This window comes from Achroia grisella, unplaced genomic scaffold (assembly GCF_030625045.1).
Source record: "Achroia grisella isolate CSIRO2021 unplaced genomic scaffold, CSIRO_AGI_Agris_v1 utg856, whole genome shotgun sequence".
NCBI lineage: Eukaryota > Metazoa > Arthropoda > Insecta > Lepidoptera > Pyralidae > Achroia > Achroia grisella.
In genome coordinates this window covers 4609283-4636991 of record NW_026713045.1, presented here as the reverse complement: position 1 = coordinate 4636991, position 27709 = coordinate 4609283, and the positions used below count along the sequence as shown (strand labels likewise).

Sequence of the window (27709 nt, the reverse complement as noted above, 5' to 3'; positions counted from 1 at the left end):
TTACTATGCTTTTTATATTTTTATGCTTAATTTCTTTTATTTTTCTAGGATTGTATGCGCTGTAGAAGATATGTGCTATTATTATATGCAGATTTATAATTATATTATTTATATGTTAATAATATTTATATGTGTTAATGGACATAGAAGTATTTAAAAAAAGTTTCTTTATACTACGTCTTTATACGTGCGCGTTGCCGACCCTTAAGAAATCTTAATATACTTTAAAAACCCTATGCTATAGTCTCTCGAGATAACCTCAGCAGGTAGTTCATTCCGCAGTCGCAGTATTATTATTGTACTGTTTTTTCTGTTAGTAAATATATTTTTAATTTGAAAGTGAGTAATAAAATACTTGAACGGTTTAAATTAAATAATAAGGGAGTATAACTATAAAATAATTGTAATTTGGAGCCGGGAATGAAATATAATCAATAAATATTCTTAGGCTTCCATTTAAAAAAGAATGTATTATGAATTATTGTCTTTACTATGTTCAAATACTGCTACTATTTATTTTCCTTTATTGCTTTTTGTTAATTATTTATTTATTATTATTATTATTATTTATAATGTATGGTGCGTTCGGGTAAAAGCTTATACGGGACACGGCTGCTTCTAGCATTTACATTGCATGCATGCATCGTTTTTTATCTAACTCGCTTTGCATGATATATGCTATTTAATAAAATATTTACAATACCTTTTTTATCTTAATTGACTAGACCTAAAATAAGTGACTTTGTATTTGACTAAATTAGTGTTACAGAGGCCTAATTAGAGTAAATGCTTTTGATTCAAGAGGAATCATAAAAATCGGAAGATAAAAACTATGTATATAATTTCTACATAGTTGTAGTAGTGTTGTAATACTTTGACGTGTATATAATAACGTTTTTTTATACTTTTATCTTACAATGCCAATATTTACATGTATGTAGAATGTGGTGTTTTGTTTTTATTCAGCATTGTCAATTTGCGCTGTAAGAAATGCTTTTATTGTTGTGTGTTAATGTGTGTTTTAAATCATATTTAAAATAATGGTCTTAAATTATTTGTTAATGTGGATTTAGACAAAGAGTTCATAAACGTTGCGGTAGAATCAATTTTAATATTGCTAAGAATTAAATAACTGTTTTGTTATGGTAGGGTACGAAATTTTTTATTCAGTAAAGTCCTGAAATTCTAAAATATATTCTGGCCCTTAATATCTAAAAAGCTTATACATTTTTTGTAATGATCTTTCATTCGGTCTAAATCCACCTTACACGAGTTTTAATGTAGAAATTTTCACATAAGAGCCCCATTCACTACTTTGTTTGAATTAGGGTTACCAACCTAAAAACCTTTAGCCTTGTACGAAAATTATGAAAATTATTATAATAAAAATGTATGAAATCAATTTGGCTCCGAATATTTTTTACTGATTTCCGTAGATCCAAAATCCATTTATACTTGTACGGTTGGCAACCCTGATTTGAATTGACGTAATATTGATTATCATATTGTAACAATAATATAACAGTTGCATTCCCATAATCGCCACCACCATCATAATTTGACATGAGCGTCGCGGGTTCGTTGCAGCCTTTACCCGGAGCGCGCCAAGTACCCATGGGTGGGTTGTTCAGCCAACGCGGACGGGAAGGGGGAGGAACGGGTCGCCCACGGCTCGGAACTCTTCATGGCTGCGGATTCCAAGATGATTACCATCGGCGGAGGGTCAGTCTAACTTCCATATACTTTCAGCCTTCATCCCGTGCCGGCCAAGTACCCCTGGGTGGGATGTCTCGAGGACGGCGGCGAGGGAGACGGGAAGACTCCCCACGCCAACTCGCTGTTCATGGCGGCAGATAACACCATGATCACGATCGGTGGAGGGTATGTTGGACGGCCCCGTTTGAATGCTTGTAACGGTCTTTTGTTTTCAAGTGAGGTTTTGGTAATGTTACAATAGCTGCCTTTACACGTTATTCTTTCACGCGCTATCAGGACCGCGCGCAATTTTGTCCGGGAAAGCCAGCGTGCGCAATCTTGAGGCAATTTACTGTTTTTAAATTTTTAAGTTTCACTTTCTTCTAAAACTTTATAACCTATTTTTTTTAGATCTTATTTTCCAAAGATACGTTTATTATCAACAACAGTATAATTATGATTATACTGTTATAATTAGGATGTCCATAGATGTCCGCCATTTTGCAATAATAATTAATTATTTAAATAAGACGCTAAAGCACGCACGATTAAGAACACGGGAAGGCGCGAGCTTTTTTGTTTTCTTTATCCACATTTACATGCTCTTTCTTTCCCGTGTGAAAGCCGATTCGCATCTAAAAGAGCGTACGTGTAAGGGCAATTATGTGTTGAATTGGGTTCACGTAACTGATGATTGAAATGTGATGTCCAGTACTAACCCTCGTGTACATCGACCTAACACTAAATGGATATTTGGGCGAACTAAAAGACAAATAATAAATGTAGAATCTGCTGTCTATATTTGGATCTAATGTGGCAGCAATAACAAGGGCGAGTTTACTACTTTCTCTCGGGTTATTTTAAGGTTATCTGTGGTTCAATTACTGAATCAAATACAAATTATTTTTTTCTTGCTGATAGATTCCAACATATGAAATTACATCCATTTGGTGGTAGACCATTGATTTATACCAACTACATTTTACTAACAAACACAATTAAAAAAAATAAATAAAAAAATTTTTAATTTTTTCAGAGACGGTCAAGCTATATGGATGGACGAGAATATAAGGTTTGGCAAGACCGACCGATGCTCGACGTTCAACAACCCGCCCCTATGCCCCAGTGGCGACTTTGAGATCCGCGTGCTCGAGGTGTACGGGTTCTCCGGAGCGTAGACTGCATCACGTGCTCCAATCTACAGGGCTCCAAAGCCTTTCAGAAGGGACATTCAGGAGTGTAATAATCTCGTATCGACCTGTTACTATTTGTTACAATAGTGTCATATCCTAGTGTGTGATATATGTCGTGATCGTCGCCGCTTGCGTGCGTGCGTGCCGAGGTTGTCAATAGATTCCATACTGTTACTGCACACGCGGTAACTTGACCGCCATGTTCGCGAATTCAATCTGAATAAATCGCAGCGATCTCGCTACAGAAGTGCGAAATATAACCCCTATTAAGTAATTCGTGTGTAGCGCGTGTCGTAGCTAGAGATATTTTTGTCGATTGGTGTTCGAGAAACGTGAAATTTCTATAGTTATGCGATGTATTGATAGCCCCTTGCCGTTTTAACAGACTGTGTAGATGTATTCCTATATTTATTGAACGTTTATCTCTGTGTGGTCCCCTTAGCTATCCTAATGAACACAGCTGTCCGTATACAGACAACGAAGTCGGGGAAACTAGGTTGTTTATATATTATTCGTGTTTAGATGTCTGTGCGTAAGTACAAAATGGATTATCGTATCTACTCGTAATGGATTTAATACGCTTATATAAAGCAATATGTCTATGGGGCCTAGCCGTGTGGTGGAACGTTCAGTTTTGATGGTGTCCATGTGAACATTCCAGTGACAATGAAGGCCTAAAAGGGGTCTTTGAGCACTCGGCCGCCATGAAACTACATTTTGTAATATTTATGGTTGCCTCGTAGGTGGATAGTAGATGAAATCTGAAACACATTTAGAATGCGTTTTTTTTTAAGCTTGGACTATTATTTTTTTATCACTGTGACAAGTCTTGACATGTTCAGACAATGTTTAAATACGCATTCATGTTAGTAGTTGTTTCATGTCCATCCGAAATTCAATTTAATTTTTTGACAAGTAAAATATCTTTTTGGTCCAAACCACAGTATTTTGCTATGAAGTATCTTCATTCACTTAGACTTATCATCATTATATATACTCTTTAATCACTCGTCGTTGCTCACAAAATTGTACCAAAGAAATTAATAATAATCATAGACTTACTGGATTACCTGTTTGTGTGTTTGTTAGTATTATTAATGTTATTGATATGAATATTATAAAGTAACGTAAATGAACTAAAACTATGTTTGTTGTTATATGACTTAGGTACTACAGGTACAAATCTATTACATATTGTTTATTTATTATGGATCTGTTCATTTATTTATATATATAAATTATTTATTACTTCCAAACAGCAAACGGGTAATCGAAGTTAAACGCGCAAGATGTATAGCAAATTTTCAATAAATTACGAATGTATTTTTTTATTTTCTCACGTAATCAAATTCAAATCAACCGCTAGATTTTGCGGTCATTTTTAATCACGGTTACTTGGTAATTGTCACTGAGAAGTATTTTTAAAATTACTAACATCTAAATGATTGTAATTTTATTATAAATGTTTTTTTTGTCAATTTTGAAACTGGATACGTGCGTCGCCAGGTTGTCTGTATTATATATTATGTATAGCAGATACCTCTGCAGTCTCAAATTAGTTACTTTAAAAGTTTTTATACTTTAGCTTTAAGGAACTTGGCGAAGTACGTAACCCGTTGTTGACGCACTTATATTGACAAAATGCATTTCAATTATTTCAAAAATCAAAGATCCTAATGTTTTTTGTTATTACAAAAAACATTTATTATTATTAATAAAGCAATTGTGTTAAAGAGTCATATATGTATACTTAATTTAATATTAATATTTTATAACTATGTATGTGATATAAAATTAAGTAAAAATATGAAAAATATTTCCCTTAGGTACATAGTTATTAAATATCAGTATAAAAATATACATACATTTAAAAATAGTATATTTCAATATTTACAAGTCCACAGATCAAGTGATAATTGCCAGTGACCAGAAAATGACAGTGGTTTGAATATACTGCACTTTAACATAGTATTATTTTGTATAGTGATGTGCCAAAATCGGACCATTAAATCAATATGGCTGAATTTGAGGACGATAAAGTATTCGCTATGATTTGTATCTTTTGAATCTATAGTATTTTTACTGGTTTTACACGGTCGAAGTGACGAAACGCAAGTGGATTGTAATTAGTTTCTGTATTTTTTTTATATTTACAATTATTGTAGTGATGTAATATACAAGTTTACAAGTGGCCGTTACACGATTTAATATCGGCCTTATGTCACAATACATATCCCTGTCGGTACAAAGGGGTTACCTACGTTCATATCACCCGCGGCACTTCCTGGCTACGTTTATTTTTTATTTTGTAAATATTTAGTTTATGGTACCCATACGAGATGTGGCCATAGAGGTCGACAATTCTCTATGGCCACCTGTCGTTGGTCTCAACGTAGCTTTACAGGATAATGTAACAGTACATGCAATGTGCATGTTAATCAAAAGCCTAAGACTCGTTTTCAATTCAAATTATTTATGTAATTTATTGAGTAGGTAATTAAATGTTTTATATGTATGTTAACAAGCGCCCCCATGCGGGCGGCGGCTGTATTAGTTGACGTTAATTTTAGTGATGTATATTATAAGTCGTTTGTTTAATAAAGTTGGCTAATTATGCGTGGGCAACACATCTGCCTGCGTTTATGGCTTCAGTGCAAGCACTCAGTGCTGGCTGGCTCGCTAATTGTGTATATTGTGTCGCCAATCAAGTGTACCGTCGGTTGATGACGATTTGTTTTTAGGTTTTAGTTAGCGCCGCCGCCCGCACGGGGCCGCCACATGTTGCAAGATATGTTGTTATTAGAGAAGCTAACATTGTTCAGTGTAAAGTCTAGTCTTTATTCTGTTTTTATTCTCTAACTAAATGTAACTAAATATTATCGAATTGATATTTAAAAGATTTTCGCGATTTTTGTTCCCCTTCAAGGAACGCGTAGGCTCATGATTAGAATTAGTTTATAAGTACATATAATGTATACTGTTATTTATCTCCCTTTCAGTATTCGTGATGTACGTTTTTTTATGTGGAAATACATGTAAATGACAAGTTGTGTGGAGACTCGCTCGCGAGCCCTTGTTAGGTATGTTAGAATGTTGTTACAATCGAATATAGTCTCCTCTGGTTGCGATGATTGAGAAACGTTTATGGTAATGCAAATTAATGTTGCTTTATTACCTTTATCAAATATATAATCCCGTATACAGATGGCGTTTGTTTTATTGTCTAATATTAATACTTTGCGCTTTATAGCAGGGTCCAGCTGACAGATATACCTACTAATAATTAAGACCTAGATAATTTACGAATGCTATATAATAAATATATATATACAAATAATAATATTTAAAATGTTGACAGTACTTTGCAACATGTCATAACGTAAGTGTAATGAGGTGCTGAACTTTCTATATAAATAAAAGCATACATCTATGGGAAACCAACAGCGACAGGCTCGATTGTCTAGTAGTTTAGCCCATCGTCTTACTTCCTATGGTCGCTTCCTACTTCCTTTGGGTGGTTTCTATATATGAATGTATTTAAATATTTATATCAGTGTCTAGTAACCATAACTCAAGCTCCGCTTAACTTGGGACTAGATGGCGCTGTGTGAATAAACCTGGTTTATTATTTATTGATTTAGAAACCAAGTGTTGCGCTTGTCTTTATGTGTACCAATTTTGAAAAAAGAAACATAATCTATAAACAAAATTTAAGACCCGTCCAGCCATATAGTATTTATAATAAAACGTTACCTTTTTATAACACACCTAAATAATTATAATATTAGTATGGATGAGAGATATTTCACATATCACAGTCTCAATAAATACAAACAGGAATAAAGAGGTAAGGGGTAATAAGACTTACATGTATATTGGATTGGACGCTTAGATGTGTCCTCAGATTAAAATAATCCATTTTTAGGCAATTGATTCTAGCCCTTGAAGCTGTAAAGGCCAATGCACCCAACAGCATTACAATAGTTATATCGCAGTATATGACGACATAAGTGCGTTATGATGGTAATAACACAAGGCGCAACTTCTGTATGAGTCGAAGGTGAGGGCGCAATGGAACCGAGTGTGTTAATTACACACGCAGAACGTACATATTCAACACAGTTGATTTTAAATAAGCTCTACAATAAAACTATGATGCATTGTTGCTTTCCCGCCATTTTACTTTTTTTAATCAGCACCTACTGGCTGACACCGGGCGGTGGTCAGTTTGAAATTTAATAAAAAAAATGCTTTTATGGAATATAACTTCACTATTTGCGTTTATAATGCATGCATGTTTTATCAGCATTATATATAAAAAAACCGGTAAAATTATATCCACTTTAGGAGCAAGTGTGTTGAAAATATTTTTAAGTTGGGCTCCGGTTTAAAGAAAATTAAACTTTTTAAGACTTGTAGAAAATGGCAGTAAAACACATGTAACTCTCCTGGTTTTTCAATGATCCATTCTTCTGGTGTTTCAAGGTGTTCCATCTGCAACATTAACCGCTTACTATCATGTAGATCGTATTCTTAATCGCCGTCACTGATGTATAAAAAAAAATGATTAAGGAATCTGACAAGTGATTTTATCGAAATTTCCAAGAAGTATGTCTGACATTCAAAATGAAATATATTCATTAGATGATTACTCATTTACGTAGAATAGTTTCAGACAATATAGCTGTCTGTTAAATTCATAGTAGCGAATTGTGAGTCAGTGTACCTACTCATATTATTTCATAAACATATGGACAATATTCAAATATCTAATTATAGACAATAATTCTGAATAACTTACATATGCGTAATAAATTAATTAATCACTCAAATTATAATCTAACTGTAGGTTTTATTCATAAATAGCCAGAGAGAACTAAATTCTACATTGTTTTAGCTGTGTACTTGAATGGACTTATTGAATTTTGAGGTAGAAAGTACTCAGATGAAACCTCTATCTAGGGTATTGTAGGGCAGAAATGTTAATAAAAAATTAATAAAGTTATTACAATATATTATATTAGATTTATGAATCAGCATTTTCTTTTAATCTAGTTCTATAGTTTATAGCTCTTTTGGACACAAGATCTTTTATTTCCTTATCTTTATTTTTAACCATTTTCAGTAATTCATCATAATCTGCACCTATCTCGTCCAAAGCTTTCAGAAGATTACTCTCTGAACATTTAGCTAAGTAAACACATATGAATGTGCTCAATGGTGATTTAAGTTGTTTACAGAATTCACGCAACTCCTCCTTATCATCCTCTTCAACATCATCACCATTTTTATCCTTCTGTAGCAACAACTTCAGAGCCTTCCAAATTCTGTAGCTTGGTTGGAAGTAGATTTCGCAGTCACTCAATTCACTTAAATGCATTATGTTCAATATTGTGCCAGTTGAATCGATAACATCTATTAAATCTGAGTCCACTTCCTTCTGCTCAACAAACTTGGTCTCGTAATATTTAAGTACAATGCCAATCATATTTGATACATTCTCCCTGCTATCTTTGAACACTCCCGATGATTTATCAAATCCCACTAAATTAAGAATGGTCTGCAGGCTTATAACTAATACCCTCTCCAACTCGTCCCTCTCACATTTGTCTTTCTGATTCACAGTAATTTCAGTAAAAGCCGTAGTCAACGACTCCAGAGCATCCACTGTGACAAAATGTGTAAAAAACTCTGCTCTACACTTCTCTGTGTTGCAATATGAACATATTGTGTTGATATTTTCTAGTGCTGTTACTAACAGATCTTTATTTGAAGAGTTCTTCAGTATAAAGTACAAGGCACTTGAATATTCAATCTTCTTGAACAGCCCCATCCAAATGCATACAGCTTCATGGTCTATGAGAAATAAGCTGGAATTGATCAGTCGCAGAAGTTGAATCAGAACTAAACTGTCGTCAGTCTTGATATTCTCCAGTAATAGGTTTAAGAGAATTAACTAAATATCAAGAAATAAATTTATTTATACCTGAAAACACTTTATATCTTCTTTTTTTGCTGTCCATCTTGAGAAGTGCACTCACAACTTCCTTCTGACAGCACATGTTGCCCGTTATACCGATAAATATTTCTATAATACGAGGAGATTCTATAATGGGTAATGCGAAATTTAATAGATTCAACATTTTATGTTTTTGTAGAAACATCACGACATCTCTTTCGGCGGTCATGTCCCACAGAGTGCACAGGTCATCTTCGAAGGATTTCTCTTGAATTTCATCTTTTAGTGTATCCAAATTTGCTAGTTTCAACAAAATTTTCAATACAAAACGTTCACTGTACGCGGTGTCTCCTATCACGTCACCGGTAATCGCTGGTTCCCCTTCGGCTGTTTCCTGATTTGGCTTCATTATTATACAATTAATGCTTTACGTAATTTGATCATTGATTTATAAAAACGCCCGTTTAAAACATTGTAAAAATATAGAATTAACTAAATATCGAAATAAATTTATTTATACCTAGAAAACTATTTTGTATCTTCTTTTTTGTCTCGTAAATTCGTAATTTGTTATTCGGACCAGGGTTGCCACTAGAAGGCGCGGTTTCAAGTTGCCAGACTCGGTACTTAAAATAGTACCGAGTATAATGTACGTATTTATAAAAAAGTATCTATGTATTTGTATGAATTGTCTAGTACCCATAACACAAGATCTTCTTAGCTTGGGACTAGATGGCGCTGTCTGAATTGTCCTGAAATATTATTATATTAAAATATTTCATATTTTCAAGTAATGTAATCGACGACTTTATTGAAAATGCCAACAGGAATTTCTTGTCAAGGTAATATCGCCACATCTGGAAAGATTAGAAACACTAAACTATAAAGTACGCTTTCTAGGATGTTGTAGCTGATATTAGGTATGACAGCCTTTTTTTTTTTATTAAGTATTTTACGGCCTTGGAAAGATATGACAGCCAACAATGAAATTGCCATTAGTAAATTCATAAAAAAAATCTAATGTTTACATTTTTATTATCATTTTAATTCGTTTGTGGTTTTCCATATACCATTTGACAATTACATATGTATTCAGAGTAATACAGATTGTTATTGAAAATGTTAAATGTTCATATATAACTTTCAATTCCCATTTAAGCACCGGCCAATTGACATTTGCGTTTGATAGCCGCTTGTTCCCGAATAATCGTTAGTTGTATTGAAAACGCAAATCATCTAAAGTTCTCTGATCATTAATCTATTGACAATATGATTGTAGTTCAGAATATAGTAACATCGATATATTCGTAAGCAAAATCTAAAATACTAGAACTTGATATTTATAAACATTTATAAACTAATTTTATAAACGCAGAAGTTTGTGTGTGGATAGATGTTTGTTATTCTTTGTCGCAAAAACTACTGTATGAATTTAAATGAAACTATACTATAATTTATACATCAGAATAACACATAGGCTTCAAATGCCGCGCGGGTGTAACCGCGGGCACAGCTAGTTGAATATATAATGATCTAAAATGGATTAGGGGTTTTTCAGGAAAGGTAAAAAAAGTGGTCCTGGGGAGAATGAACATGCGAAACTCCCAACTCCGGCATAGGTGCTTTCAGGTACATAGTGTGGTTTTTAGTGGGTAAAAATTCCACACAAATTCCACACGTTAAAAAAAATGTAAAAAAGTGGTTACTTCCAAACACAAAAACTGAGAGATGAATAGAATTTATTATAACATGGACACAATTATCTTATGGCCTCCATAGTTTTATAAGTTAAGTAGGATACAGTAGGTAGTAATAGGTATTAATCTACTGACACCTAACTAGACAATAAAAACATCTTAACGAAGGTTCTAGATAAACATCAAAAAGGTTTTTTAAACCTTAGCTTAGTATAATTCAACATAATATATTGAAGTGTTCACAATTATAAAAAAAATGAATAACACTTATGTTATGAACTAACTGTCGGTTTTTACTTTAGATGGTGGACCATCGTCATTGTTATCTTGTTTCCGTTTCCGTCCCTGCCCCTGCCTGCCCTTGAAGTGTTTGCCTTTATTCTGTTTGTGATGACTGTGCTGGTTCTTTCTCCTTTTCACCATCTCCTCTACAGTCTTATCTAAATAAGCTTTCTCTTCGTCATCTTGTAATAGTCGGAATACAACTTCTTTGTCATTAATCTTTATTTTGCCATCGGTAATTTTTTCAGATATTTCTTTGGCAGCATTTTCTTTGCTGAGACGCACCCAACCTTCGCTGTCGCCTACTTTGAAATCAATGAAGGCTATATCAGCACCTGAAAATTTACAAAAAAACTTAAAGTTATTCATGTTGAGTATCTTAATTTCATTATTCTAATATAAGGATCCACTAAATTATATTTTGATTATAAATTAATTTATTATGAATAAGTTAATAGGTCAGTAGATGTTTTATTAATCAGATGTTTTGAAATATTATCTAATAAAGCTTGAACTATATGGTAATATACATTGCTTGTCTTTTAAAATTAAGATAAATTAATAATTAATGTACCTAAAGCACCAAGGGCTTCTTTAACATCTTCCCTCTTCATCTTGTCATCACCCTCACTGAAATGTAGCACTGTACCAGTGGGCAACTTGAATTCTTCCTTGTCAGTCTTGGCCTGTATATACAATTAAAAAAGAAAGAGATTTTCAATAACTTTGCTAAGATGTAGATATTGTTTTATAATACACTCTATTATAGTAAATCGGTGTTACTTTATTAAACATTCTAGGAGATCTTTCAATGTATTTTAATGGATCTGGATCCCTTGTAGGGTGGACAATGTTCAATAATAAAAACAATACAAAACATATTATATTCTAATGTGATAATAAATTTATATAGTCATAAATGGTTAGTTAATTCAAGTGTATATTTACTAAGAAGACTATATATTACGTATCTATGTACATAATCTCTGTAGAAATTGTATATAATTCTGAAAAAGAAACTTACATCTGCATTTTTCTCTTTTTTCTGTTCCTTCTTTGCTTTCTTGGCTGCAAATTCTTCTTGCTTTATCTTAACATACTCTTCTTGCCAGTAGATTAACAGTTCTGTGTCTCCATATTTCACAGGCTTGGAATCCACAAACTTTTCAGCCTGAAATACATTTTATTTTTTAACATATAGAGTAAAATGTAGATGCACATTCATTTTAAATGTACTTTTTCTAAGGAGGGTGTGGAAATAGCAGTTGTTTTTGTTAGCCATTTCAAATGTTCGTATTTTTATTGTTCTACAATTTTTTAATATAATTTAAAATGTTTAGATTTATTCTATACTAGCTGACTCATGCTTGATATTTAGTATTATATTTCACCCGATTTACATAATATAGCCTATGTGTTATTCTGCTGTATAAGCTATTTTACTGTAAAGTTTCATCAAAATCTCCGTCCATCACATATCGTCATATTTGCAAACTTTCATGTTGATAATATTAGTAAGAATTATGTGAAGACAATTTTCTGTACAGTTGATATTAAAATATTCAAAATTACCTGTTCCTTAGTTTTGAACGTAGCAAATACAGATCCTTTGAATGCTCTAGTTTTGGTGTGTGAGTCCAAGTACCTCCTCATCAGGACATTCTCCACCTCCTCAAACTGTTTGAAGAACTTCAACATGTCATCCAAGATAGAGTCTTTTGGGAAACCCTTGGCATAAATTGTGCGACTCATGAGCTCTTTGCGGCGTTCCTCATTCATCTCTGGTATTGGCATTTCTGGATTTCTTCTCACTTTTTTGTTATCCTCTGATAACTGTACATATAAAATAGTGATGAAAATCCATCCTAACACAACACTATACCTATTTTTTTTAATAATTTCATGTGTTACTTTTTATGACCTATTATTTTACAGCAAATATGTAATTGTCAATATTTAGTTTTAAATTTGATAAATAAATTATAAAGATTATAAATAGAGTATCTATAAGTGTAGTAGTATCTAGTAAGATTATAAATGAACAATCTTTCAAATTAATTTATAAAATTGAAATCCATGAAGCAAAACCTCCTTTTAATAAAAATTGTGCAGACAGAAGAATATTTCCCACACTTATAGTTTATACAGAGATGGAGTGCAGAATGCTAATATATTTTTTTAATTATGTGTATAAAATATATATTTACATTTATCAATAAAAAAAAACATTATGCACTCATATCAGCCAGCCCCACAACTATTTTTTTGAGAATGAAATATAGTAGTGATGTCACACTATATAAAGAATTTTAACTGTACATTGTAGTCCTTCAGAATAGCAATCCATGAGTGGTCATGACATACATATATAATGTTGTCTGTAGTGTTGTATATATAGGGTCCCCACTTAGGACTAAGTGGACTGTCAACATTATTATTATTCCAATCAGATAAAAAAATATCTGATTCTGCTACTACCTTCTTTCTTTCTCTATATGTTATTCTGATGTATAAGCTATATTACTGTAAAGATTCATCAAAATCGGTTCAGTAGTTTTTATGTGAATGAGTAACAATATTCACAAACTTCCACATTTATAATATTAATAAGACTTATTAAAGTAATATCCAATAATAGATTTGACATACTTCCAGTAGTCCTGATGTGGAATTATTCAGGGCTTTGCAAATGACATCTGCATCTTTAGACAACTTGGAAAGTCGATTGAATGTGATCAGAACTTCAATTGGGATCCATCCATCGTCTAGCTTGACTTGTTCGCGTAGGAACTTGTCACGAGGCAGATTGACATCACCTGAAAATTATACAGTTTAATTTAGTTCATATTTCTACCTCAAAATGTTCCATTTAAGTCACAGAGTAAGCAGTACTTTATTCTTATATAATAATAATCTCTGAAAAAAAAAAATTATTTACTGTTAACATTTTAAAATTTATATACTGCATTATGCTTTAAAATTAACTATTTTTTCTTCAATAGCTAGTTATGCTACTGTATACATATATATTAATAAATACAGTGGACCCCCAGTTATCCGACAATCGTTTTGCAGGGCAGTGTCGGATCATCAAATTTGTCAGATTATAGAGTACTGCTAATGGGGTCCCCTATAGTCCAGAATTATTTACAAAAGAGTACCTTGTTAAATAATAATAATAATAATGCACTCTGAAGTACAAATCATACTTCATTATGTATGTCAACTACTAAAAGATTTGTTATGATTTAGGCGGTCTAAAATATAACATTTTTATTTAATTATCAGTGTTTTGTGCTTTCACTTCAGAGCTGATATGTAATACACAATGAATAAACAATGAACACATGCTACTACACATACACTACACTATGCACTGCTATCTTCATCACATGTAAGTAGTCAAATTCAAACTAAGCAATTATAATCAAAACAATACCATATTCAATAATAAATATTAGACCATGGATTACAATAGCGGCCCGATTATTGAAGGTCCACCACTATATTTAAATGGATTATAGTTTAAAAACAATACTTACATAACTTGTAATAGGAGTTATTTCTTTATAATACATGTATACAAATATTATTCTTGTTTATACCTGATGTAATCTGATATTCAACAAAAGTATATAATACATTTCTTAAAAAATATATGTAATTATCATAACTACTGCCATTTTGGTAACACATGTACAAAAATAGCATGCTTATACAATTTAAAAACAATTAGGTATTACCACTTAAGTGACTTTCTAAAAATTTTCTTTTTTTTTATTTAATGCATTTGAAGCATGGGAATTATAGGGTTGTTAGGTTATGTTTTGATATTCAACAAGATTATTTAGTTCAAGCCGACTAAATGAGATATGACAACAGAAATGAACTAATATTTATGGAAAGGCATAATAAATAGGCGTATTAAATATAAATGCCGACTCACTGAAGTAGTACTCCACCTGCCGTATGATAGCGCTTTCCAATTGTCCGTCAAGCACGCCGCTATCATTTTTACCATTATCATTTTTATCACCGTTGGTCTCTGTTACCACCTCCTTTTCGGTCTTTTCAGTCATTTTGATGGGCAACAATGAACCAATCTAGGAATTTTATATATCTTCACCCCTACTGAGTAGCAAAAAAAATCACCGCAGATGTTTAAAAATAGAATACTGTATGATGTATGTACTCCTTGTAAACGATTAATAGTTAGTAAATTAGAATTATAATCTTTATAAACTACAGCGAATAGTTGTATTAATGTTTTTCATTTCTGAAAAACACGTGCTAGTAAAGAAATTGGTTCATTCGATTCACAAACACACACAGAGAAGACGATATTCACGAAATGACAAATGTAGTTTTTTTAATAAATAGTTTTAGGACTTTGGAAAATACTAATGGATAAAAAAATAATATATAATAATAAAAATCTGGCAGATTTTGTAGTTAGTTTTTTTGTAGCAGTTTAGTAGATGGACGATATTAACATATATTTAGTCTATAAATTATAAGTTACTGTAAAAATTTAAATCATTTACTTAATCTTATAGAATGGACTCTGCATCTCCAGTAAGAAATCTATAACGTCCGTAAACTTCTCTTTTAATAAAAAAGTATTGACAAGGAATTGAATGGCTATTTTTTATGTAATTATTTAATCTCTCTTCAAATAAATTAAATGGGCATCTATATCCTTATTATTCCTTATGTTCTATTAATATAGCAATGAAAGGAGTAGATTTTAAATATCATGGTACTGTATTGCTTTACGCCAGTGGCAAGGCCATCTAGAGCAGTTAAAACGAATAAAAAATGCTTTGCAGACGATGTTAGTATCTAAGAGTACAAAAGCACAGATAACATAATATTACCAAAAGGGTTAGCACTTTAGTGGCATTTTTGATTAGCTGTCAAACGTCACATTATCTTTAAAAAACATACTTATAAATAAACATCACCATACCACTTTAACGATGAATTATTGGTATAGTTAAGTTTTTAACATAAATAAAGCCGAATATTAAGCTGTGTGTGTAATGTACTCAAGAGTATCTTTGTCCTGTTGATTAGACAATGAATACAAAATGCAAATTGGAATATTACAGGAAACCGATGAATATAACCTAATAATATATCTTTGCTATTAATGCTGTAAAGACAAATAGTAAAAATGGGAGTTCGAGGTTTGACTACTTACGTAAATTTAAATCAGGATTTGTTTTTAGAACACTTTTTGCTACATGATTCTTGTGTAGTCATCGATGGAAATAGTATGTGTGCACAATTGTACAGATGCCTTAACAGTTTTTCAGCATTTGGCGGTGATTACGATAAGTATGCGTCATACGTGAAAAAATTTTTTAAAACCTTTCGCAAATGTAACATAGTCCCTTATGTGATATTCGATGGAGGTCACGAAACAAGGAAATTAAAGACTGCTTATTGTAGGGTAAAATCGAAGATTAGCGGGGCTAGCAGATTGGACCCTGTAACTCAAGGGTATCTACAAATTTTTCCTTTGTTATTTAGAAATGTCTTCAGACAAGTGTTGACAGAAATGCAAGTTCCCTTCACTGTGTGTGAATTTGAAGCAGATGATGAAATAGCGGTCATGGCAAGACATTTAAATTGTCCAGTGTTGAGCTACGACTCAGATTTTTTTATATACAATGTCTCTTATATACCATTCAATACTTTAGATCACAAACCAACATGTATAGAAGATGGTGAAAGTAGATTTTATGCTTTAGAATGTAAAGTTTATAGAGTAGAATTTCTAACAAAAAATTTTGGTGGTTTACAGGAAGATATGCTACCGTTACTGGCAACATTACTTGGAAATGATTATGTAGAGAAGAGAGTTTTCAAAAAGTTCTTTTCTGAATTCAAATTACCTAAAAGTAAGAGATGTAAGAATAATCAGCAGAGGTCTATTCATGGTGTTTTTAAATGGTTACAAAATGAAACATTAGAGTCTGCCATATCCAAAATATTGGGAAGGTGTAAGAAAAAGCAGAAGGATAGGGTATATGCAATTATTAAAAAGAGTATATATGGATATAACAGTAAGAAATGTAGGTCTTTAAAATACTTTAATTTCTCTAGTGTTGATGATGTACCAGAAGAATCAAATTGGGAACTACCAGCAATTGTTGATGCAAGCACAGAAGATACCGATTCTGATTCTGAACAATGCTCCAACAGCTCCTCCAACAGTGACATATCTGATGACGAAAATTCACAAGATTCAGAGAATGATGAGCAACTGCCGAGTTGGTACATTAGTAAAGTTCGGAATAACTTGATACCTCCAGAGTATTTGAACTTATACACACATCATTTACATTTCTGTTCTCCACAAGCTGAGGACTATACAGATCAAGATGCATTTCTGTGTACATTACCTATATTGCGATATAGTTTTGATATTCTCACTGATTTTACTCATGACCATTGTATGTATGTCAGTAGAGAAAATTGTTGTAACTTTAAAAGAATGTTGATCGACAAAGAGTATGCCATTCCTAGATTATTAGATGTTCCCTTTAATGAATTGTCTAATGACCAGTTAAATTCCTGCTTCAGTCATTTTCTAACACAAAAGATGCCATCTTTAGATTTAACTGATTTGCATTTATTACCACCAGACTTTCAACTGTTTATGTTATCAATATTATGGTGGGTGAGATATTGTACTGTACCATTAGCGAATGTTCACAGTCTGTTCATATGCTACATTATGCTGGACATTATTGATGAAAAAACTGGATCTCTCCGTGGACAAAAGCATTTTATGGATAAACATTCAAAAAAGATTGAAGAAATTAAAAGAAATCCTGTACACATTAATACTGATGATGATGAGTTGTTTTTGAATAAAAATAAAGTTCAGTATGAGGATAGTCTGGTGGCGGCAAGTGTGCTTATAAAACATTTTGAGATAGACAATACAATTAGAAAGAAACCTAAAAGTTATGATGTAAAGAGAATACACAGTTTTGCGCAGTTCCAATGTTGCCTATATCAGTTGAACTGTTTAAATATACTATGTGGTAGTCCATTCCAAACAACGAAATACAAATGTTATAATGGTACATTTGTATATAATATTGCTTTAAAGTTAGAAAATGTAATAGACCCAATAAAATTTTTTGAACAATATCTCAAAGGTGCAACTACTGTGTTAATGTATTATAAAAGTATGTGTAGCATATATCAGAAATCTTTGGAGAAGATGTGTATAATGAATAGTGAATGGACAGGTAAGAAACGAAGAAGGAGAAAGAAGAAAAAAGATGAAGTGGATGATATCATTAATAGGTTCTTTGTGGAAGGATTTGAGTCACAGGTGTCAATTTAATATGTTACTCAATAAAGCTAACATAATTATAAATTTACGAAGGTTATTTTGAATAATCAAATCTATGTATATGTTATTACATTATTGTTAACAGTTTTAATATAGAGAATTACAATTCTGAGAATTGTTTGAACTATAGTGGTTTTTATAAAAATTTTAAATATGTTAACAATTTATTAAAAGTGAGTTATTGTCAATTATTGTCATTAAATATTTTTTTATAGATTTGTTAAATATTTTATCCTGAGATACCTAAATATAGCAAAAACTATGCTACATGCCAACTAGTAAGTTTGTAGGTAGATATGTACAGTAATGTATTGGTACAAGAAACTAGCACAATATACTCCTGTACCCCATAATTTCAGTACCGTATCAGACTTAGGGGAGAGACGTGAATAGTGACATTGTGTAATCGTCAAAATTCTAAATTATAAAATAATTTATTATTCATGTAGGACATATTGAAGGTTAAGTTTTTGTAAGTAATATTTTTCTCTGTCCAGTTCAGTATATGGATTCAAATGAGAAGAACTGGCAAGAAACTCGACTGAATTTCTTTTTTTCCTCTAGTCTTCTCAATTGAATAATCTTCTAATACAGGTATTACAATAAATGTGTTTTTAAATAAGTACATACAAATAGAAATAAAAATACTGACATATTTTTTGTAATGTTTATTTTAATTTTTTTGATGTACCATTTCTGTAATATTGTATTGAAATCGGGCTTAATATAGAATTTAATTTTTCGCCAAGCACATAAATACCTAAACCCAAAATTGTGCTAAATGCGCAAAATATTAGTCTCATTGGGAGATTGAGGACGTCGAAAATTGGGTATGGCCACGCGCCAGTTCTCGCATGTAAAACGTGCATCCACACTGCATACGCCACAACGAACAGCGTCGTTATAGTACTGCCGGTCATTCTAGATGGGTAGTTCCTCTTAGTCACCAACAATTCAATAACCAAGAACATTGTGATAAATGTATGCATGGTGTGGTTGAGCCAGGCAGGGAAGATTTTCTCTAATATTTCAGGAAACACCAGCGGCTTGTCGATAGCGTAGATACCCCAGAAGGCGACTGAGACGTAGAGCGCTATAGGGAAAGCGACGCTGAATAACACGTCCTTTATTGTGCGTATAAGAGGAGTCCGTTTTGGCGTCGATTCGTTTGTTCCGATGAAGTCATTCAGTAAAGACACGCAGAAGTAGAGTGTTTGAAGTATCTGTAACAAAGTAAATTGTTGTTACAATTAGGTATGTTTAGCAAGTAATTTAGGTTAATAGTGATAGAGGACTTTGCCGTTCAATTCTGTCTACCTCTTTTAAATGTCTGGAGTGATGGTTTTTTAGTTGTCTAGTACCTAGAACGAGCTCTACTTAGCCTGGGTCTAGATGACGTTGTGTGAATATGGACTATTCACACAACGCCATCTAGACCCAGGAATATTATTTTTACATAGTATACAATGAAGTCGCTTTCGTAGTCTCTTCGCTTAGATCTTTAAAACCATGTAATGGATTTATTGCAGTTTTTTAAGACATGTACAAAAATTTATCCTTCACATAAGGTGTAGGAATTATTTAAATCGTACTAGATACCTGTACAAAATGTGTATATTATGCACACTAGCGCCATTGAAACAAACTAGGTACTTTAAAAATTGTTAATTAATTGATACATATATCGACAGATGGCGTTGTTACTATTAATAACTCTAAATGAGATTTTTGCAGAAAAGAAGTCGCACCAAAAGATCTATACATCATTAATGTTACAACAATAGATTTTTTTAAATTAAATTTAAATGTATAATTATTTATCTTTTGTAATTCCGAAATTATAGTACGTAGTAATCGCAGAATGAATGTTTTCCGGGGATTGTTAGTAATGGAGACTGAGTGCTATTGCTACCATAGTAATGTATGCTATGTCCATTCAACGTCCATAAAAACCTTGATATTGGCAAAATCATTGAAATTCCGATTGAGCTATAGTATAAAATTATCTTGCTCCTTGAAACCACGAAAATTCGTATCATTCAATAGACCAGCCTTCATCATCATTCATGGATAGATCATAATTCCAGTACCATCGATAACGACTAACATATTTTAAGATGAAAGTATTTTTTTTTATTGCATAACAATGGAATAGTGCATCCTCCTCCACTAAGTTTTTGTTTTATGCTGGCGGGGGTCCATACATATAGTTACCATGGGAAATCGCGTGGAGGTCTTTGAAAGCCCACGAATGCCAATCGTGGGTATTCTCTTAAGGTGTCATAAAACATTGATTATTTAATTTAATTTGCGGGGAAAGGGCGAAAGGGATTGTTAGTAATTTGGACTGATGATTCCATTGCCAGCAATGTAGCAAGTCAGGTTGATCTACAAGCGGTTCCACTTGGAAATCATCATGATAAAGCCCTGGTGAATTTGTTACGAAGGGCTAACTGGCCTGACCTGATTTTTAATAAAAAACACTAAACTGGGATAAGGTATATGATATTATACATAGGTGATATATTATATTTAGTAAATAAAATTCAATATTTTCATATAGAAGGTTTATTTCAATTTACTTTTTTTCATTGTACCATTAGTGTAATGTTGTTTCGACGTCGGACTCACTACCGAATTTAACTTCTCACCGATCACATAAATACCTAATCCTAAGATGGTACTAAATCCACAAAACACCAGTCTCAATGTAGGATTCAACACATCCAGAATCGGGTATGGCCACGTCCCAGTTTTATGGTGTATCACATGTATCCATATTACGTAGGCGATTATGAACAGGGACATTATAGTGTTGCCAGTCGCTCTTGACGGATAGTTCCTCTTCGTGGCTAATAACTCTATAACTAGGAATACAGTGATGAATGTATGCATCGTGTGGTTCAACCAGACTGGAAATATTCTCTCAATCATCTCAGGGAAGATAAGCTCTTTATCAATAGCGTAGATACCCCAAAATGAGACTGACACGTAGAGAGCTACGGGAAATGCCATGCTGAATAGTACGTCCTTTATGGAACGTATTAGAGGTGTCCGTTTTGGTGTTGCTTCATTTGTCCCGAATACGTCATTTAGGAATGACACTGAGAAGTATAATGTTTGAAGAATCTGCAACAAATATTATGTTATTGTATACTTGATATAATAATAATCTTGCTTTTTACTTAGAAATATAAACGCGTAATTTTGTTTGTTTGTATGGATGGATGTTTGTTTGATACTCTTTCACGCAAACACTACTGAACGGATTTTGATGAAACTTTACAGTAATATAGCTTATATATTAAACCAACACATAGGTTATAATTTAAATATATATTACTTGAATTGGGCGAAAAACATTGGCAAATGTCAAGTGAATGTGATGCAGATGAATAGTTTAATAATATTTTTAATGTTTGACATAAATATATTCAAAATATTGTTGAAGTTTCAAGATACGGTTCTCTACTTAAAACATTGTAGTTAGAAACGTAGGTAATAAATAGTGTTAGAGTACAATTTTTATTTTCACTTAAATAAATAATTTCATTTCCATGTGATCTGACATTTATTATAGGTATATGGAAATAGGTGCTTATTTGTTATTTATATTTAATTTCTTAAATTTTTTTTAATATTTATAGGTTTAAGCCAGAACAGAATAAAATTACATAATCTTATTCACTATTTCTAATTAATAATATAAATGAAGAGTATCATTTTTTTTTTGGGTTGTTTGGGCTATTGTCGGTTGTTTGTAGCACCTGTAGCACTGCAACCTACATAGATCTATTGTGCTCGCCCTTTTTCAAAGTTCGCTACCTAGACCCGTTAGGGACAAGAAGAGTATCTAAATGGTCTAAATATGAAGATAATAAGAAGTGAAAGTGGTAAAATTTTTATGTTTGTTTATTGGGGGTAGTCTCTGGTATTATTGATCTGATTTAAAAAAAATTTTAGATGTTGGAAGCCTATTTATCGAGGAAGTTTATCATCACTACATAGTATAAAACAATATCGCTGTCACTGTCTGTCCGTCCCTATGTATGCTTAAATCTTTAAAACTACGCAACGGATTTCAAAGCGGGTTTTTTTTAATACATAGAGTTCAAAAGGAAGGTTTATATGTATAATACACGCGTGTTGTATATAGAACAAGTCGAGAAAATCAAAGATTTGTAATGCATCCGTGCGAAGCCGGGACGAGTCGCTAGTAGGCTATTTTTTTTTTGTGGATGATAATGGAATGGTGCACCCGCCTGCGCTAACGGTTTACGCTGACAGGACACCAGTGGAGGATGATAAGATGAGCATGAGATCAGGTCGGTCATAAATTCCTGGAGAATTTGTCACGATGGGCTACCATCGTGACAAATTCACCAGGAATTTATCACGATAGTTTCCAGGGGGAACCGCGTGGAGGTCGACCTGACATGATACATTGCTAGCAATGGGGTTATCAATCCACATCAATCCATAACAATCCCCTTCCCCCCGCTAGTAGGCTATTTTTTTTTTTAAAGAATGATAATGGAATCTTGCACCCGCCTGCGCTAAGGGTATACGCTGGCGGGGCACCAGTGGAGGATGATAGAATGAACATGAAGTCAGATCAGTTAGCCCAACGTGACAAATTCACCGGGAATGTATCACGATGGCTTCCAGGGGTAACCGCGTGGAGGTCGATCTGACATGGTACATTGCTAGCAATGAGATCATTAGTCCACATTACTAACAATGCCTTTCCCCCCTAACTAGTAGGCTATTTGCTACGATAAATAGGAGCACAGCTGCAATGAACAATTTTGTCAAAACGGGGAAAATGTGACAATGACGACGATGCGCGGGTTAGTTATATATGGAAATAAATGCTTTTATCCGTATATAGTTAATAGGTACATAAATAAATATAATAACATGTAGTTCTGTATTTATAACGTTTTATGAAATAAAACTTCAATTAACTATGTCGTGTCGCGGTCATTAGCAGTGGAGAAATTAATTGTTAATTCAGCCTTCATTTTGTATATCCATGTTGACTAGACTTCGTTGTGGAAATTGTTATTCGGTAGGTAGTGAATTCTACTTCCAGTTATGTTTATTGTTATAAATATTTCCTTTGCCGTGGTAATACTTAATGTGTTAAATAACTTACTTATCAGGGATAAGTGTCCGATATTTCCGGAAGACTAAGGTGTGATACATTCCCCTGTAGTACCGTAACCAATAATTTCACTGCCAAATCTTTTCCTACGTATGATACACAGCTTAGCTTAAAGGTACTTGATGACTGACATAGGTGACACAGAGATACCTATATATGCAACCGATTTTGTTATGCTTTATAATGGAATGGTGTACCCGCTTGCGCTAACGGTTTATTCTGGCGGGGCACCAGTGGAAGATGACACGATGAAGTTGAGGTCAGATCAGTCAGATCAGGATTTATCACGATGGTTTGCAGGAAACCGCGTCGAGGTCAACCTGGCATGGTATATTGTTAACAATAGGGTCATAAGTCCCGTTTCCCCCTTATGCAGGCGAATTTATACATCGAAGTCTATCTATGTATATTTAAACAACCGGCGATTGTAGTACCAATTTATTCCATAGTGCATGGGATAGGTATGTCTATAGTTTGTAGTGAGCCCCGCATTGTGTCATCGCCTCGTGGAAGCCGGGATAGGGGTGTGAGGTGATTTATATTATGCTTCGCACTTTGACCAAATAACAAATGGATAGTCTAATACGAAATGCTTAGTAAAACACAGGACTTACATAGAATTAATAACAAAGTAGGCTATTGTTATTTAAATCGTATATCCCTACAGGGCTTAATTTCTCTTGTAACGATTTATGTAGTCGTTATTATAGAACCTAGAATTTCACGAAAATTGCGCGGTCGGAGGTGTATGAAATTTTGCACACTTGTAGTGTATATAGAGCGCAGAAATCTAATTATACATAATAAATATATTAAATCATTAACAAAAAAACATTACACACTTATTATTTGTTTATTGTCTATGGTCAACTTGAGAGTAGATTAATATTGTTTGTCTATGTTAAATTAATTTGGGTCGAATTTCGACTACTGGGTGAAGCCTATAAAAATATAGACTGGAATCAATTTTCTCAGTTATTACAATTAGGTATTTCTAGACAATTTTCAAGAAGTATCCATTATTTATTTAATGGTATGTCAATGGGTACTCGTTTGAAGAGAGGCGATCCAGGCCTGGGTTACCCAGTATCGGTTACAAGTACCATTACAGGCCCTTGAAGCCTCCAGAACTTTATTCACATACCGAAGTGTTTATTTACATAAACCTTTATATATAAGTTATAGCCACATTATTTAGGCAGCCCGTCCTCGTTATTTGATACGGTTATATTACGGGAGAATTCGTTAATATTTACGCTCAAATATCAATTAATACAAGAGATGTAGGAGAAGAAGATAACGTATTGTAGGAAAGTGGGCTGTATGCCGAATGTACAGCCTTATTCTAATTTGGGGTGAACGTACGAGAGGTAAAGGGGACAGACCAAAGAAGGGGAAGATGTAGTTGCTTGAAATATGTTAGAGTGCGAGATCTCTGAGGACGATGTTTGGGATAGGATAAAGTAGCAGAGCTGCGAAGAGAGAGACATTCTAGGGGCAATCGGTTGCATCGATTACAACAAGAATGTTTATACTTACAGACAAGGAAATGCAATAAAATCTTTATAAGTATAATTAGTAAATCACGGGATCTTACCACGTTTTATTTTTGTTGAGTTCTCGATCAAATTTAAAACAGTATAAAACCTTTATTTTACAAAAGGCTTGTATAGCTCGTACATCTATATAAATGTATGTGCTATCAAACAGTCATATCTCACGAATCTATAGTGTCTTGGCGCATGATGAAATGAATTGTTAATTTCTATACCTACTCGTACCATAAATAATTAATTTTATTGTTTTGTTTTGATATATTAAAACTAATACTATAAATTTGTTTTGATAATGCGCCATTTCGCTACATATCAGTGTGGCGTGATATGAATAGTTGAAACGTAGGTTCTATAGTAATATTGTTATAATATTGTGAAAGAGTATTGTAATTGGATAGGTATAAATATCGAGGAATGGAAATTCTTCTTAATTAAATTAGAAGGTACAATTTTTCGCCTTAATAGTAGCTGCTGCTGGTATTTATTACCCAGCTTCCCCCTCAGGTCTCCAAACCTTTCTATCTTCAGCTTGATCAGGCCATAAAAGAAAAGTGATCCAAATCGACCACCCGCAAACGCTTTGGTCAGGGAGCTTTGGGAGGGGTTTTGTTAGTAATGGGCTCGTGGCCCAATTGCTAGGGATTCTCTGAATTCACCACGGTGGACAAACTAACCTGACTGTTTGCTTATCTTATTATTCTCCACTGACACTGATCATAGCATAACCCATAGCGCATGCGATAGAATATGTTGCTGGTATTTAATAAAAAAAAACTAGGTGCCCTTCGCATGCCTTCCAATATATGACAAGTTTAAAAAAAAATTAAGAACTTTCAGATAAATTATAGACATTAAAAAATTGATAATGTCATTTCTATTAATTCATCTAATTAAGTGACCGACTTGCAAATTAGTAGATAGCTTATTAATTAGTGTATAAACAGGGGTCAAACTGGGCTTATCAACCAACTATGTATGTATCAACATTATAGTTTTTTTAATAATGGTTTATTATTATTCGTGATAGTAATTTGAACGTAGGTCAAACTCAAGATAGTACGGTAACGGATACTGTTATCATAGAAAAATGTTGTTACTTAGTAATAGGACTTAGGGTTCCCCACTAAAAAGATAAGAACTCTTAGAGGCTATGTATTAATTATGTGTGGTGTTTAGGGAGGAGTCTTGGAAAATGTAACGCATGTAAAATTAATAATATCTCAGGGCAATTCATACAGCGCCATCTAGTCCCAAGTTAGCTAGAGCTTATGCTATGGGTACTAGATATCCAATACAAAATACATAAATATATATATATATATTTGTATAAATATAAATACACACATAAAAATCCCAGACCGGTACAAACATTCATACTCATAAATAAAAACGTGAGATTGTAAAAATAGCCACCCCGTCATACAACTTCTATTAGAAAACTGAATAGTGGAGAGAGTTGTTGGAGTGGCTTAAAGATGACTTAAAGAGGAGACATGTGGCAAAGTGAGGACATGGCAAAATATAAATGAATAAATCGCTCTGCTCTTCAGATCAGATTTCTTGGCTTGGAATAATATAGGTAATAGTTTACATCTACATCTTGTCAGTCGACCTGTGACCAGAATGTAATAGATTGGAAATATGGAAGTTCATAAAAAAATTATCAAGGTATACTTATATCCATCTTATATACAATAATAATGGAAAAGCTATAGATCTTCGGAGGGATCAAGAAAGGCAATATAATTGCCAAGTAGGAGTATGGGAGCAAGGGAGATCGAGTCACTAACCGCTTACTTTAGCTTAGAAGCCGCTTCAGTGACAGGATGAAGGCAACCACCTTTCGACTAATATCGTACCTAAATATGAGGACCACAAAATTTTTAATAGAGTAACAAAATTTATGCAATATTTCTAATATTTATTAAGGAATAATAAAATTAAAAGTATAATTTAAATTAAAAAAAGAAATGTACTGGATACGTGTGAAACGCAGTGATTACTTGCTCAGTGGATATTGGCTCAAGTACTAAAAGTTTGAAATTTGAAATTCGAATAAAGACGTATATTTTTTTAAGGCGTAAAACAATGGAGTATATTTTTTAAAACTTCTAGGTTTAAAAAATATACGCCTTTGTTTAGTTTATTTGTTTGTTGTGTAGTTGTCGCCTAGATTACGAATTTCTCTATGATAAGAAGATATTTCTGTATCAATTTTAGTACTAAGCTCACATTTTTGACTTATTTCTTGTGGCCCCATTAAATAAAATAAAACTTTTTAAAGGTAAGGGAATACTTACGAAACACCATATTGTCAAAAATATATATCGAGCCTTGAACGGCATTTCTTCAAATACTTTAGATGGAAACGGTATATCCAAATACAATTGATCATATGCAATTGCAAATACATTCAGCGCAACCACCGATAAATGGAACACGGGCAGCAACATTGTTAATATAATAACTAAATTAAATTAATATTAAAATAAATATAATCTCGACTGTCAACACTCGCGTTTGCGCGCCAACTGAATTACAGCGTATTCTTTTTTTTTTTTATAAGTAAAGGCGTGCATGTTTACAATGTTATAATGCTATGTATACACAATAAATTTTACAATTATAATTAATGAATAGGTACCTAACATATGAGAGATAATCGTATATAGGTAATTAACTTTTGAACTGTGTATTATATTTTTGTTTAAATTCTGAAGTATTACAATATTAGGTATAGAATAGACATACGAGTAAAATAATATTATTATTTGTAACTGGAAAT

The 27709-nt window shown here is 32.9% G+C and overlaps 6 protein-coding genes across 8 annotated transcripts in view; 2 read left to right on the top strand and 4 right to left on the bottom strand.

The window, feature by feature from the left end:
• LOC131852585 (GTPase-activating protein skywalker) overlaps nucleotides 1-6094 on the top strand; it is an 83679-nt gene extending 77585 nt beyond the window's left edge. For 2 of the 3 annotated variants that reach the window (XM_059203260.1, XM_059203257.1), the window contains 2 exons: nucleotides 1588-1722; nucleotides 2732-6094. In XM_059203260.1, coding sequence (XP_059059243.1) covers nucleotides 1588-1722; nucleotides 2732-2873 — 277 coding nt within the window. In that variant the 3' untranslated portion in view covers nucleotides 2874-6094. Of the gene's footprint in view, nucleotides 1-1587; nucleotides 1723-1749; nucleotides 1882-2731 lie in introns of all 3 variants that reach the window. The other variant, XM_059203258.1, reaches the window with a different exon arrangement.
• Nucleotides 6095-7875: 1781 nt separating this feature from the next.
• LOC131852684 (uncharacterized) lies at nucleotides 7876-9703 on the bottom strand. The gene is made up of 2 exons (XM_059203397.1): nucleotides 8885-9703; nucleotides 7876-8844 (listed from the first exon to the last, which is right to left on the bottom strand). The coding sequence occupies exons 1-2, from the start codon at nucleotides 9254-9256 to the stop codon at nucleotides 7915-7917; spliced, it is 1302 nt and encodes a 433-aa protein (XP_059059380.1). The 5' UTR covers nucleotides 9257-9703; the 3' UTR covers nucleotides 7876-7914.
• An 865-nt stretch (nucleotides 9704-10568) lies between these two features.
• LOC131852638 (la protein homolog) lies at nucleotides 10569-15177 on the bottom strand. The gene is made up of 6 exons (XM_059203333.1): nucleotides 14773-15177; nucleotides 13476-13642; nucleotides 12399-12659; nucleotides 11851-11997; nucleotides 11401-11512; nucleotides 10569-11161 (listed from the first exon to the last, which is right to left on the bottom strand). The coding sequence occupies exons 1-6, from the start codon at nucleotides 14903-14905 to the stop codon at nucleotides 10824-10826; spliced, it is 1158 nt and encodes a 385-aa protein (XP_059059316.1). The 5' UTR covers nucleotides 14906-15177; the 3' UTR covers nucleotides 10569-10823.
• Nucleotides 15178-15768: 591 nt separating this feature from the next.
• Nucleotides 15769-18815, top strand: LOC131852631 (protein asteroid-like). The gene has a single exon (XM_059203326.1). It carries the CDS (start codon nucleotides 16003-16005, stop codon nucleotides 18190-18192), a length of 2190 nt encoding a protein of 729 aa, XP_059059309.1. The 5' UTR covers nucleotides 15769-16002; the 3' UTR covers nucleotides 18193-18815.
• A 54-nt stretch (nucleotides 18816-18869) lies between these two features.
• On the bottom strand, nucleotides 18870-20310 carry LOC131852743 (androgen-induced gene 1 protein-like). The gene is made up of 3 exons (XM_059203469.1): nucleotides 20292-20310; nucleotides 19519-19562; nucleotides 18870-19424 (listed from the first exon to the last, which is right to left on the bottom strand). Exons 1-3 carry the CDS (start codon nucleotides 20308-20310, stop codon nucleotides 18870-18872), a joined length of 618 nt encoding a protein of 205 aa, XP_059059452.1.
• A 459-nt stretch (nucleotides 20311-20769) lies between these two features.
• On the bottom strand, nucleotides 20770-27378 carry LOC131852697 (androgen-induced gene 1 protein-like). The gene is made up of 2 exons (XM_059203412.1): nucleotides 27225-27378; nucleotides 20770-21330 (listed from the first exon to the last, which is right to left on the bottom strand). The coding sequence occupies exons 1-2, from the start codon at nucleotides 27375-27377 to the stop codon at nucleotides 20770-20772; spliced, it is 714 nt and encodes a 237-aa protein (XP_059059395.1). The 5' UTR covers nucleotide 27378.
• Nucleotides 27379-27709: the final 331 nt, after the last annotated feature.